Source organism: Leptinotarsa decemlineata, unplaced genomic scaffold (genome assembly GCF_025532065.1).
Source record: "Leptinotarsa decemlineata unplaced genomic scaffold, Ldec_3_MD MMD2_tig00000882_RagTag_RagTag, whole genome shotgun sequence".
NCBI classification, from domain to species: domain Eukaryota; kingdom Metazoa; phylum Arthropoda; class Insecta; order Coleoptera; family Chrysomelidae; genus Leptinotarsa; species Leptinotarsa decemlineata.
In genome coordinates, this window is record NW_027412556.1 from 14,471,200 (window position 1) to 14,486,987 (window position 15,788).

Genomic DNA, 15,788 nt, shown 5'->3' on the forward strand with positions numbered 1-15,788 from the left:
ATATGATGATTCAAATGACAAGAAGGCTTGTTAGACATCGTAGTTCATCCTTACTATAGTCCAACAACTGTTTGGGATCAAACTTCGATGGGTTAATAAACTCCTTGGAGTGAGCCAGTCCTGGAAATTTCTGCCAGAAGGCTATAAATCTTCTTACCATTCAGTTGTTCAGTGTTTGTTTGGCAAAGCCCAAAGCGACACCAATGACAGGTTCTGGTCCAATGAAGCCGCTTGCAGCACCCTCCTTTGCAAGAGGAGATCCAGACCAGAGACAAACTCTTCCTATCGAGGAGAGTGGTTTTTGGCAGTTTGCTACCAATTTAAACGTTGCTCGGTAGGAGCCAAGAGCTTCCAACGCCGCTTGACTGTCCGAGAATATTTTTATTGACTTGTGAGTGAGGTTGGATTCATCCAATATGGTGGTACTAGCATTATAAGATGTAAAACAGTGTCATGTAGTTTATTGAAGTCTGCAGAGAAATGCATGAAGCTTTGCAACTGACCTCTTTGGAGGGTCTCTGATTCTCCGATTCCACTGATGGAATCTATGGTAGATTGGAAGAACGCTGCTTAGATGTGGATCATAAATGTATCGTTTGAGGGCTCTGGTATCATCTAACCTATAATTTTTGCCAATTGTAGAGCATACTTCATAAAACTCGAAGAATTTCCAACTAACTGTAGAGCAAGCATAAATGTGATATAATATCAGGGCAAAACTTGAGTGTCAAGCACAAACACTCAACGTTTGACGCGAAATAAAAGTTGTATTGAAAATACGACACGCGATGAAAACAGTATCGCACGAGCTAGCTCTATTGACAATAGTCCAGTAAAACTCGACAATTAACTGGAATTGGTATAGGTTTCAATACATTGTATGAATAAAAGGCTGATCCCGGTTCAGAAATATGTTGTCGATTCCAATGATCATAAATTTAAATCAATAGTAGAAGACTGAATTCTGTATTTCATGTATTTCAATTATATCGAGCAGTAATAACGGGTAGGAGCCTAACTTATCTTTGAAGAAGTTTTCGCCTCGTTTCATGTAGTAGTGCATATAAGTATTCCTGATATTCAAAATAGCAACAGCTCAGTAATTGGGGTTCTTAAAAGAACGAGTATGAGAACAACTTCCATAGGAACACATCATAATACCTATTTTCATGATAACACTCAAGTTAGATATCAACCAATGATTATAAATGAGTAGAGTAATTAGTTCGTGACTGAAAGCTTCACAAAAAAGCTTGGCCCAGGCGAATTTCTTTGGTATGCAAAGACTACAGGCGTTTCTTGACGCTCATGTATTCAAAACTTATTCGTCTGTGATTCAAATACATTCATTCTGACGTTGAAAGATGACGTCACATCAACTATGATTTGAAACGTATTCATGATGATTCAAAACTAGCACGAGGTTGGTGCTGAAATGGAATTTGACGTTACGTTACGGCAGTTTGTGCTTTATTTTGATCGTTATAATTTGTGAAGTGCTAAAAACTTTTTATCGAATAGGTTGTAAGGATGTACAAAATAAAGCTGGAAAATTATTACCCGCACATATCCAATTCTAATTGAGGTTAGGGAAAATTGAAAAGTGTCTCTTTGTTATTGACATATCCGACACAAATTGGCGAATCTTATTATTAATGACGTCACTACGAATCGTTTTTGGATACATGCTCGAACACCTTAGCTTTCCTAGTCATCTGCAAATATCAATAATAACAAACATTTCTGTTTGAAAATGACTTTATTGTTTTTCGAAATATTCCCCTTGATACACTTTTTCATTCGTTCGAACCATTTGTCAAAGCACTCTTTTCATTTCTCTTGGTACAGCCCCAAAACATGGTTTTTAAACTCTTCAACTGGATATTTGGAAACAAAAAAGTTATTGGGTGCCAAATCGAGACTGTACGGAGGTTGAGTCATCAATTCCATGTTGACCTGCCTTCGGCGGTTTGTTTTAGGAATTTCTCTGAAGACTTCCGGCAAACAAATGGTCGTGGACCATTCATAATTGACCGTTCTACGTTGCTCCGCGTGGCCGCATAATCCATTCGGCCAAAGGAACAGGCGACCATTTGCTTCGCTGTGCTTCTCCCACGATAACTTTTGTTGAATTTAGCTCGTCTTGGAATATCCATACGGTCGATTGCTGTTTTGTTTCCGGCTCATACGCATATATCAATGATTCGTCACCTATCACGATTCTATACACGTTTTTTGAAGCACTACGGTCGTACTTTTTGATTATTTTCTTACATCACTTGACGAGAGCCTTTTTCGAGCGATTGATAAATTATGAGATATCCAACGAGAATAATTTTGTTCACAAATAAGTATTCATGTGAAATCGAGTGTAGGGAAGTAGAACTGAAGTGCAAGGATGCCTCTATCTCACAATATATCACATGATGATTCTGCATTATCAGTTTTGTGGCACAAAAACCAATTTTGGACAATCTTCAAAGAATTCTTCGGCGACCCAACTACGACCACGATTTAATTTACTATACCAGCGATATACTGTGTTTATTCATTTTGCTTTATCGCTATACTGAGTTAATGGGCACATTCTTGTTGAGATAATCCACGTCAAAAGGTGTGAAACATAATCCAGCGAAAACCTCCTCTTGAAATTTCCATTTTTTGGTCAAATTGATTTTGTCAACTAAATGTAAACGAAACAAATAGCACTTGTACACCAAAACGTTGTGAGTACGTTTATGCTAAAAAATGTTAAACTTCATCATGGTGTTGCCACATTTTACCTATTGACATTGGTGTTGCCATTTCCCAAAATATAAGTAGTCCCCCATTGTATCTGGTCCAGACATTTAGCGGCCATGAAAATTCTTCCTTATTTTCTCAGAGAAAAAGGATAGTTGGACAACATACAAAATTGAACATATTGCCGAAATAGGCTTATGTAGAGCGTAGCTGACACTCAACATCATAGCATTAAGAAAATAACCTACGACCTGTCTTATATAGTCCTAATTCCGATTGGAGATGATTGTATTATCAGTGAGAAGAAAGTGTTAAGAGTGGATAGCCGTTGGTTCAAGAACTTCTTCAGTTTTTAGTGCAGGTGTGTACAATCAAGGCTCTTGACAAAGATACCAACCTGAGGCGAGAATGTATAGTATTCCTTCATGTGTGAAGGAATCAGCAGAAACCAATCCCACACATAAATCGATACAAATGGACAAGCGGTTCTGGAAGCACTTGGATCTTACCGCGAAATGTTCAAGTTGGTAGTAAATTTACAAAAAATGCCAATAGACTACATTCTTGTCTAGTCTACATCATCAGCTACATTTGCCTGGAAGATAATGAAGCTCTTGGCTCCTTTTCACGGGAGGTAGCCTGTCATTTGCATGGACTACCAGAACAGTTTCAAAAATCTGGCAAAATCTATCAAGACATCTATTCAAGACACTTATATATTCTTCATGAAATGTCACCTACCAACTGTTAGATTGCAGCGAAGCGGTCACTTTGGAACCATTAACTATCTTCGAAGAGAAAAATGCAAAATGTCGATAATTTTGGCCTTTGTCTTCAATGCATTTTAGAGGACACATATAATCTGCGAGGATTATTGATGTTTCATTTATAAAAGTGTAATTGAGAACTAGCAATTTTGGATTTTTACAAATTGTAAACTGACCACTTTTTTCAATTACTTTGACTGGACTATAAGGCAAACATTTATCTGCTTGCTCCGTGCAACGTAGTTTCAATTTACATTCAAATTTGTGTTTATTTGTCAATGCTCACCTGTGGATTTCCTGCTAAAGGGAATGCTGGTAATTCAATTTAATATTCGCCTTTGTACCTGCAGCGCAGGCCAATTTGCCCTTTCCCGAGGGTATGCTCAAAGACGAGGGCGGGAAATAAAATTCTCAAGGATGTGTCAAAATTGTTTTCTTCCAGGGGGGCTGATGAGAACGAATTACCAACTCGCGAAGAAATATGGGGTCGATGGTACAAGTCATGTTGAACATTGTACAGTTTGTTTCGAAAGTTTTGTCCGTTTTAGTGTCATGTGTTTTTATAGTAACATATCTCAATCAATATTCATTCTACTGTATCGTGATATACACTGATAGATGAAGAGTTTTGTGCTCTATACATTGATGCTGCTCATTTCTTTCCAAAATTTGTGAAATTTGAGAAAATGTGAAATTCTATGAAATGGAAGAAAATAGAACAAAAAAAATGCCGCCAATTTGACTGTGCTAATTACTATTGATTTCACCTCTTAAACAACTGCAAACACTTCTATTCAGTACAAAATACTTTCAGCTTCACTTTTAATCTAGGGAGAGTGGTGTATAACCTTAAATTTGCTTTCTTCTTTAATTGAAATCCGAACGCTAGCTAAACAACCCATACTAGGAACCCAACAATATATAACTTCTTTGCAAATAGGAAGTGAACTCAGACAAAATATCAATATAAACTGGTTAGTATATAAAAAACACTTGCATAACGCCTCTTTGGGTGGTTCATGATCAACCATAAGTTAAGTTGGCCCGATGTATCTTCAACACTAACACTTTTATTTTAAACTACCCTGTACCCAATACTGGCGCATAGAAACAAAATATCTATCCCATTCAAGCCACTATCCTCAGCCTCGAAGGCTGAAGGATGACACCCCAGAACCCGCCTTCACGGGCTCTTGTGTCCGACTCTCTTCGTGGCTCTCGCAAGACTACCCTGAACTCTGTGTCCCCCCTGTCTTCCAAAAAAAAAACAGGGAGAAATCAAGGCTGCTTCGTTCCCCTCGTTCCTCAAAGCATTTTTTGTAACAGTAGCCAACGTGCGACGGAGGTCACCCGAAAATCTATATCGCTGAATTGACAAAACTTTCAATGCTGGGATATTGATATGCCCATATTTACATTCTGAGCTACATGACAAATATATGTGACTTTTTAAAACACTCCGATGAATGGTGTTAATATAAACACTCTTGGTCTTGCCGTAATTTACATCGTATGCGAGACAGATCCGGCATTTAAAAAATTATGAATTAAAGAAATCTGTCTTAGAATTTATGTCATTATACATAGCTTTTGCTAGATAGTACAAAGGTTTAGAGGAACCTTATGGAGACTGACCTATCACAAACGTGCATGGGACGGAAGAACTGGGCGTCAGCTCCCATGCGGTTTGTAATGGTTTAAAACGTATTGAAAAAGTCAAAAAGCTATAAAAGTGGGTGCCACACAACATGAATGATTGACAGAAATTGTCACGTTTCGAGGTGTGAGTCCTCTACAAAAGGAGTCGTTCCGGAAAGTGGTTGGATACCGATGAGCGACTCAGACACTTCCCAAAGGCAAAAACCAATTAATAAAAGACCATGGCTACATTATCTGTCAAGAGTCAATTGATGACCAAGATAAATATAAATATTGACTACTAGTACCATCTTGCGGCACACTCAAAACTAATATGTGTGATTGATGACTTGTTTATTTTGTGGAAAATCATGATTACTTTAATGAAATGAATAAAAACACGTTTGTTGAATTTCCACTAGTTATTTTATTTTTGCGACTGGTTTCGGGTTTCACCCCATTATCGAGTATAAAACAGAAAAGCGGGGTTAAACCTGAAACTAGTCGTAAAAATAAAATAACTGGTGAAAATTAGACGAGAGTGTGTTTATTCATTTCATCAAACCTCAGAACTACTAATGTTAGTCTACAAGAATTTCTGAAATGAAATCAGATCCCAGAAACCACCAGTTTATAGACATCTCATTCAAAATAAACTAACCCTTGCACGATCACATCCCATCCAAATCAAATTAAAACAATATTCGACATTCATTATTCACCTTTTTTTTGAAATAGTGTCTCAATTAGACAACGTCCAGAAGAATTCGTCCTGAAGTTTCAAAGACCTACAGTGAACTTCTCCGATATAAAAAGCCCTGAATCTGGCAAGGCTGGCAATGGAATGAAACTAAGTGATTTATTATGACAAAAGTTGGGAAATAAAGGAAGCACCCTTTTCCGTTTTGCCGCTGACCCAGAGCTATTTTACTGTCTCTTGCAAGTTTCACGTCTGGCATATTAAAATGGGTGTTTTGGAATTTTTATCGAATATAATGAAGATATGTCCTGAAAAAATTTGTTTCACTTTGTTCCGTGAGTCTTACCCTTTGCTATAGCTGATAGGGTAGTTCAGTAAAATTTTATTTCGTGAATCTTCTCAAACAGTTTGATGAAGCTTGTCATACATAATACAATGATAAAAACTTCAAACTCTGCATTAGTCGAATGCTAGTGTGACGTCACGAGATATGTGCGATTATTGGTACAGCTTCTGAATCACTTTCGAACTGTTTTGATTCAAAGCATTTGATGTTTGTGGTTTGGAAAAATGTCTATTCAGTCTAGAGAAGTTTCATTCGGATATGCTCAAGCAATCTACCAAAAGTGGGCTCATTTAAGTTTATAGAAAACTTCAATAAATATATGGACTGAGTTCTTGTCAAGGAAAAGGTGGGTAACAGTATGACAAAAAAGACAAATTGCGTTCTGAAATCAAATATATTTAATAAATTATCAGTAGATGAACAAAGAAATTTTTATGACACCGGAAATTCAACTAACAGAAACAATGAAGTACATCGTTTTTGGTGCGTTTTCGACCGTTTTTCGTTCGTAACCGTCACATACTTGACTAACTGCGCCACGAAAGCGCTACATGAAAAGCGTTACGCGAAAAAACGTTACGCGAAAGCGTTATACGGAGAAACGTTATACGAAAAAAATGATCGTTTTTTTTCGTAACGCTTTTCTTGTAGCGCTTTCGTGGCGCAGTTGGTCAAGTATGTGACGGTTACGCACGAAAAACTTTCGAAAACGCACGAAAAACGAAGTACTCCATTGCTTCTCTCAGTTGAATTTCCGGTGTCATGAAAATCTCTTTGTTCATCTACTATTATCTTTTTTTGGTCTTAAAATAATCAACAGTTTTTATACTCTCATCAAACAAATAAAAATCGTATCAAATATAAAAAAATACTTTTGAATGTCACATTTAGGAGATCCGTCGATTTTCACAGGCAGCCGCGTATCCGGGGTACTATACTTTGGGGTATTATGTGATATATCATAGGACGGTCTGTGGAACCCTACTAATTGTAATAAAATAATAAAAACTCAGTGTTCATTGTGAATTAAACTTTTTCAAAATATCTTCAGCAAAAACGTAAGAAATCAGCTCGACGTTTGGTGATTTTTTTTGTTTGAACGTATTGTTCAATGTTTTTTAATGCCATCTCGAATATCATTGTATGAAGTATTTGAATTCACATTGAATCATACCTCTTGTACTACAAAAAATGTCAGATATACTGAGCGGTTCATTCTTCTGTGCTAGTGAAAAAATAAAATTTTCGACGTTTTTTATGTTATCTTCTAATGACAAAATTAACTTTTTTCAGTTTTCTTTTCCGTCTAAACCTGAATAGACGCCCAACTGTTTATTAATAGAAACGACGGCTCATAATTGTGTTTCTATGTATGTATTGATCCATGTAAAGGGGTCGTGAGGTTTGTACTGACAATAAAGAATAAAACATCCTATTGCTATATTTCAAATATAAGTTTTTAAATAAAGCACATCCATGGTTCACGACATATTTATCTGGCCGCACACAAGTAGTTAGGACAGAATCAATCTCAAGTTTAGGTAATATACAATGTGGTGTTCCGGAAGGATCAGTTTTGGGTCCAATTTTGTTTTTACTATATGATTATGACCTCACGATGCTTGACATTACAGAAAATGTAACCCTGTTCGCCGATAATACCCACTATACTATGGCATAATGATAAGCAAACTGATCTTCATCATATCATTAATTCAGATATAATAAAGGTCAAAGAGTGGTGCGACTCGAACCTTTCATCCTTCAACATATTGAAAACTGAAATAGTGTCCTTCAAATGTGCAGTTGCTGATATTTCTTTGAATCACCAGTGTTTTCTATAAATTTCTAGGACTATACATCGACAACGGTCTCAAATTCAATGGACATGTCAAAAGCTTGAATGAAAATTTTCCTCTGGTTGTTATGCTGTGAAAATTGCTGCAAACGAACTAGGATACCCAACCGCAAAGACAGTATACTACTCCTTAATAGTCACATTTGTGATACGATATCCCATTCTGAGGAGTGTGCAGTGGTAATGCTCTTCAAAGTGTTTTTGTCTTATAAAAATGAGCCCTGAAGTAACTCTGTAAACTAAAGTTTCGCGATTCGAGAAAATTTCACTTCAAGCAACACAATATACTCACGGTAATTTATACGTGAAACAGTGTGTCTCATAAATAAAATCAAACAAAATTACATTACAGGGAACAGATACCCCACCCGTCAAAGTAATCATCTCAAACTACCATCACTATCTTCCATTATCATTAAAGATTCAATTATATATACGACTGCAAAATAAACAATCATTTTCCAAATACTATTAAAGATATACCGTCCGACGCCAGCTTCAGAAAAGCAGTAAAAAGAGTTCTTTCCGATAAAACCTGTTATTCAGTTTAAGGTACATCTTGATATGCTTGAAGGTTACCGCTTTCCTCTCACGCAGACCTACGAGTTTGTAGGTACTTGTGGCAGATACCCAACGGAAAAACAACAACTAACCCAGCTAATGCCGCGCAGAGAGTTGAAGTAAAACCATCAGGCACCTGTGCAACGTCTTCGACTTGGAAGATTCGCACCAAGTTATTTCCCACTATGAAAAGCAGAAATTGATTTCGTTTAGTCGATCCGTCCAACCGATAACCGGTTTCGGGGTGATTGTCCCATCATCAGTACCGAGCATGGTCTCTTCAGAACTGTGTGAACCATCTGAGTATCACGTCCAAACAAATATAATTCCAGATAGTCATAGAATCTCTCTGCAATTGATTCAGTGGGATGTCAACTGCGTCACCTACAGACAGAGCCAGTAAACAACTCCAGAAGCATACTCCGGGGTGGGAGTCGAAAAAATGATTAATATTCCGGAGAGGTGCATTTTGACATGCTGGGAAAGGACATGAGAGGAAAGGAGCAACCTTTTTTTCCTTCTTCCACTCACAGACACAAAACGAAAATTCTGTTGACACTTCCAAAATTCACCCCACACGAGTCGCACCTGTAGAATCCGCAACGCTCTGCTAAAACAAGAGATAAGAAATTCTCGATATATCTAAGGAGACAGCGACACACATATTTCAATTCCCGATGGGATGGCGTTTGTTCTAGGTCGGGCATTGGAAGCGGTTTAGAAACGAGACAAATTTTATTTCAGGAAAATATTGTGTTCTCGAGACCCGAAACACAAACGGTTTGTGAAGGAATATATGTTTTCTTTTTTCAAGTGGTTGCATGTTTGATTTTTCAAAAAATTTATAGTTTGATGTGAATTAATTCAAAGGAGTGGGTTCAATTCTAACGAAACTTCATTTTGATAGTAATCATAAAATTTTCACAGATTTCATTATGAAAGCGTATCGCTACATGGTAGCTTCATCAGTTACTGGTGTAACTGTTGAAGCGTTGTTGAAGCTATCAGTTACTGGTGTAACTTTTGAAGCTATGCAGCTACGCGCGTAACGCGTTTTGAATAAAATTTATTGGGAAAATTCTAGAGTCCGGGTATTCATAACTGCAATGTGAGATGTTCACTAAACTGTTTACCAAACCGCAAAACGTGTTTCATTCACTATACAATAGCTTCCTCAGGCATGTACTGAAGAGTTATCTCATTTTACTGAAGAGTAATATCACTTGAAAACTGATTTTGGTTTTTCTATTATCCAAGCCGGTAGACAGGGAAATGTGGTATCTCAGAAGAGCCCACTGGATAACGTAAATTACACCTCTAGATGTTTTTGTGAGGATATATGACATCTGAAGTATAATGTGCACAGTCATAGCTCTTTTCAGAACTCGTGGATAGAAAAAGAAATGCTTGTAACGGAATTACGCTATACACTAGCTTTCTCGAGTTCAAAAAACAAGGGTTTTCATTCTTTGTTAAGTTAACACGTATCAAAGTGTAGGTACCTGAGGTTTAGGTCAGATGAAATATCAAGTAATGATTCCCCAGCCTTTTTTTTCCTCAGACTATTGTAGTCACCTTCGATTTCAACGTGTTTCACAATCATTTCTTCAGATAAAGACTCTCAGTCGGCTCTATACGGAAAACCGACACAGCCCACGAAAATCGAACTCAACAAGTCACCTCAAGCCGACAATCTAACGTGTATGCGTATTTTTTGAATCCAATATCCGATTTCACGTAAAACCCTCGCTGTTGCTTCATGATTTCGATAAATCGATTAGCGCTTTCAATGAACATTTTCATGGTTTTCATGAACGCATTTATTCCTTCAGTAAACGCTGTTTATCATGTATTCATAAATACATATTCATAGACTCCATGAAAATCTGTTCATTCAAAGAATTTTTTTCTTGAATTTGATTAATTTAATTCACGGTCGACATAAAAAGATTTATTATTACTATAAAGATTACTTTGCTGTTACCTAAAAAATATTTCACGATTACCAGTTACTTCGACTATACAAATGAAATTCCACAGTTTCACTATCGAGTATTTCTGAATATTATTATTATCATTATATCTTGCCTCCTTCAAGAATTGAAGGGTACTCTTCACGTCTATACTATATAGGTATAGAGTTTGGGACACGGGTGTAATAGAATCTATACACTTTTTATTTTTTTGCGCATTTTTATAGTGTTGACATGACGTTGTTCCAAAAAACGCATCACGAAAACGTCATTATGATGCTGTTTATAATAATTGTCAGATAATAAAACTTATAGAAAAAAAATTATTTGGAGTTGGAAATATAGGTAACGTTGACAATTTTGAAAATATGCACAAATTATTCAACGAGGCGATGTTATTTTTTTCCAAATATCAGTCATGAGAAATGATTTTTGTTATGTTTTCTTCAGCCTCTCCTGTATATTTATTCGAATTGAACTTATTCGAGATGAAATTATTTGATATCGCAACATGGAGCCAACCGAATGTGTTGAATTGTTATTGGTCCATGTTATGTGGCTCTTACAATGCATTTGTTGGAAAATTTCCATTCTGACTCGTGTTTTCTATTTCAGTCGATACGGATTTCGCAGAGTCGATTCCTACAGCTCAAGGTTACGGGGTGCCGGTTCCCAAAACTGGTCCTTTGTCTTCGATCCGGCAGGTCGACTGTGCTATTACTGGTCCATGGTCGTTTCTTTAGCGTTCCTTTACAATTTTTGGGTCATTATTTACCGATTTGCCTTCCGTGAAATAGACGGTGAGTATATACTGCGCAAAATTATAATATAAAATCGGACCATAATTGATTTCTGTGAAATACCCCTATCTATCTCTGCGATGAAAAAGAGATGTTTGAATATAAATAACTTGTTGGGTGGGTTATCGAAATCTTCATAGCAATGGTTCGTGTATAGAGACAGCTGGTTATCTCCGGTGCCATTAGAACCACACCGTGGGAGGTTATTTAAAACCTTCAAGACTTATTTCCAGCGGGCATGGAAATCTAGCTAGACCTAACTCTTCTTCCTTAATTACTGAAGGGGGGAGCTCAATGGAGAGTATATAGAATTTTGCATACTGTCAATTGCACAAAATATACTTTCACGAAGCATAGGAGATTACTAGTTGACACTAAAAGTCTTGTTTCTAGAAATGACCTCTGATCTAACGCGTCTAACACGACCTGCATTATACAGTCCTTATTTCGAGTAGAGATGACTCAGGAAAAAAGATTCACCTTTCTGTACTGCCTAAGAGCTGCATGATATGTTCCAGCCTCATGCATTCATTGCGTTTCACCGCATCCTTTTCATGACATCCATCTCAATGATCTTGTTTCTGATTCTATCATCACATCCATTTCAATGATTCTGTTTCTGATTCTATCATCACATCCATTTTTATGATTTTGTTTCTGATTTTATCATCACATCCATTTCAATGATCTTGTTTCTGATTCTAGTTCGCAGAGATCATCTGTTGGATATGTTTGCCATATTCTTTTGGACATTATTTTGGTTATCCATAAATTTTCTCTCTCGCTTTTCCCATTATAAAAATATGAAAAAGAGAAAGATTCCTGATTCTTTCCAATGCAACTCTTGGAGTGGTTTTATGGCACCCTTCCCCTCCAAAATATGCAAGTTTTTGCACCCTGCCCAGTTTATCAATAGATACTGCTTGTCCTATCTTTGCCCTCCAGATCACACATGCATACGTCATCATAGAGTAGAGCTAATGCATTATGTCTGGTTTCAGTCCTCATGTCTCTTCTTAGGTACGTCTGGTCGGCACCAGTGCTACATTCGCCTTTCTTTCCACTATTCTCAGATACTAGTGTCAGGACAACCCAGAGTCTAGTATCGCTCCCAGGAAGTATTATCCCTGACCGCCAACAGATTCATCTATCCATCAAGTCAAGTCCAGAAGTCCAAGCACTCTGTCTTAAACCTCTTGATGAACATCTCTGTGGTTGATTTTTCTGGAGATATATTCAACTTTTCTTCATCTGTCCATTTTACGATATTCAGGGCCTGCTGCACACTTCTTTCCACTATATTGTTATCTTTTCCCTGGATCTAGTCGTCTGCGTAGTTCATTACTTCATATACATTGTGGTCCAGAAGACGTAGTAACTCCTCAGTTATACTATTTCTCTTATAATGGCTGTGTACACTAATTTTCGTCTGAGTATGCATTCTGTTCACCTCCAACTTATGTCGCTGATCCTTCTTCTCACCAACACCTGAATGATCAATTCTAGAAAAATATTATCAGTTGCACCTTCAACATCCAACAAAGCAGCTCAACGTATTTCTTCGGTTCACAAACTGACTGACGTAAATCAGGACAAATGCATCAACCTGCCTAAGGCTCTATGCGACCGTATTTCAGGTGGAAATATAGGGTGATGAGGGTGTTGACAGACACTCTTGCAAGAAAGCGGTTTTAGTAGATTGGAACCTGTCATTAAAATCGGTTGTGGGTTGCCAAAAACACTACATACATGGAGCTCCTAACCAGGATTAGTCCAATTAAATCTTTCGCACTACAGCACAGATAACCTATGTTGTCTAACAGACCTACTCATTCGCCATGTTATCTGAATTATCATATGAAGGAATTTGGACTATTCAAAGATGCCGAGTTTCATCTCTCTGTGGAAAATGATTTAACAGCAAGGCAAATTCTTGTTGCCATGCCCGCCGTAGCACAAATGTTGTTTCCAATGTTTGCCAGAGTTTCACTCCCGCCATGAGCTCTGAATTCACTATTAGACAAACTAATTGACTATTTGGTGCAGTTTGTATAGGGGCGAGCCACTAGAAACTCTCCGATTTGCAGTAAATGGTCGAATAGGCTCACTTATTTTGAAAATAACCCAACCTAAAATATTAATTAATACATTTGAATATAATTGTGATGTACTCTTGTGGATTACCCCTCTCTATCAGGTGGTACAGTAATGAATACCACTGGAGTTTTATCTCAACATCAAACCGTTTTTTTAACACCTCGACACGTGTTTCAATCACCAAGTGATCATCTTCGAGAGGATGATTGAACTGTTGATCTGTTTGAACTCCAGTAATATTCATTACCACACCAAAGGTTCCAAACAGTGCATCACAGGATAGGAATATTTGAATATATAAAATTTCTTCAATGAAAGAACCTTCGATGCTCACATAGTTTCTTCGATTTCCAGGTAATACAATCCTAGTGTGGTTTTGCTTGGACTACTTCGCAGATTTCCTGTATTTGGTAGATATCATGTTCCACTTCCGCACAGGCTATCTGGAGGACGGCGTTTTGCAGACGGATTCTACTAAGCTACGACATCACTACATGAACTCCACTACCTTCTACATTGACTGCTTGTGCCTACTGCCCCTCGATTTCCTCTACCTTTCAGTTGGTTTCAACTCGATTCTGCGCTCTTTCCGGCTCGTCAAGATCTACAGGTTCCGTTATCAATTATTCAGATTTTTTTGAACTTATTTCTCATAACATTGCTATGAAATGATTTCATCGTAAAACTATAGTAGTATTTTTTCCAATTGGCATCTATTCTAACCACAACGAAAGTTTTGTGATACAAATAGTCAGATACCTGGTGAATTTCCGAAAACAGCAGAATCAACGAATCACCTTGGTAAACTAAGAGATTCTCCTTACTTATCGAGTCCCAAAACGAAGCATTCCTGATTCAACATCAGACAGCGCTAGTTAGACTGTCCAAGGTCTCATCAGTGGTACTAGGCTGAACCACAAATGCCACAACTGTCTTCGAAGGATAATTCACTGATATACAAGATACTTTCCCTTCCTCTGTACTTGTACTTTAAAGGTACAACAAAAACCAAATGGTACACCACACCGTACCTAGCAGAAAGATAATTGTAACAAGAACTGAATATATTTATAACAGTGCAGTCAAAACTGAGAAACCTGTTGAAAAAAAAATAATTTTCTCTGTGAAAATTCCCGAGAACATTTAACCCATGATGGTTCGATTAATAACTATTATAACCGGAGAAAAAACAACAAAAGGGGAACTGATAGATAGTACGTGAGATAGTCCACCCAAAAAAATACATTTAACAAGATACCATATAATACATTAGTAACAGCATTGAATAAAATAGATGTAGATTCCACAATCTACACTCCAAAGTAATCTATTGGTAGATTAGCTTCTTTGTAGCTTGATGGTGATCTTGTCAATGAAACGCTAAAGATATCATCATTTAAAGGGGATTTTCCTAACCTAACCTCTTTGAACAAACACAAACAATAATAATAATAATAGCCTTTATTACCCAATAGTTAAAAACCATTCACAGAGTTAACTAAGTATGTCAAAAAAGGAATATAGATCCTTATAATTACAAAAGTACAATTTGATAAAATGAATAACAAAATTATAATATAATAAAATAAATAAATAAAAAACTATACCAGAAAATTAAAAAGTCTTCATGAAATACTGAGATGCAGTGTCAACAATATATTCTGGGGAATCAAATTTGATATCACACAAATTTGAAATCATTGCAAATGCTAAAGATAGGCGACTGGAGGTACAAATCAGTTCTGGCCAGTCGGATGTAAAAAGTTTTGTTCTTCTGATTCTAAAATGAGGCACACAGAAATTTATAACAGATATTACATTCATAGCATCCACATTGTTGTGCAGTAATTAATACAGAAAAATTATTCCAAAAAGTTTTCAGCGTGATTCAGGACTTTCAATATTGAATGTTATGGTAAGAGATTCATACCTCTATCAGGATAGACACGATAAGATTTGAGGTAAATAAACTTTAGGAAATGACGTTGAACTTTTTCAATTAATGTTGTAGTGGAACTTTAGAAGAAGGCTCTTTCCAAAGTCCTGCTGGGTTTAGGTTGAAGGTGGGTTCAACAGAGAGATACCAGAATTGAGAGGTTCAAAAACAGAGTTTATTCTTGGGTTTGTTTGAATATAACAGAGCTAAAACAGTAGAACTTTTCGTTAATAGAATAGAAACAATATTCAAATAGACTAGACTCACCTAGAACCAGGTAACAACTTAATATTTTGATAATAATATCTAGGTTTACACACCCTAAGGCTGCTAACATTATATATTCAATGGACCAAAATAATTCCTAATC

At 36.8% G+C, this 15,788-nt stretch overlaps 1 protein-coding gene across 1 annotated transcript in view; it reads left to right on the forward strand.

Moving 5' to 3' along the window:
- Positions 1–15,788, forward strand: part of LOC111515441 (cyclic nucleotide-gated channel alpha-3) — a 226,660-nt gene that overhangs the window by 1,302 nt on the left and 209,570 nt on the right. Inside the window, exons 2-3 of the mRNA XM_074175064.1 lie at positions 11,201–11,385; positions 13,837–14,092. Of these exons, the coding sequence (XP_074031165.1) occupies positions 11,201–11,385; positions 13,837–14,092 (441 nt within the window). The remainder of the gene's footprint in view (positions 1–11,200; positions 11,386–13,836; positions 14,093–15,788) is intronic.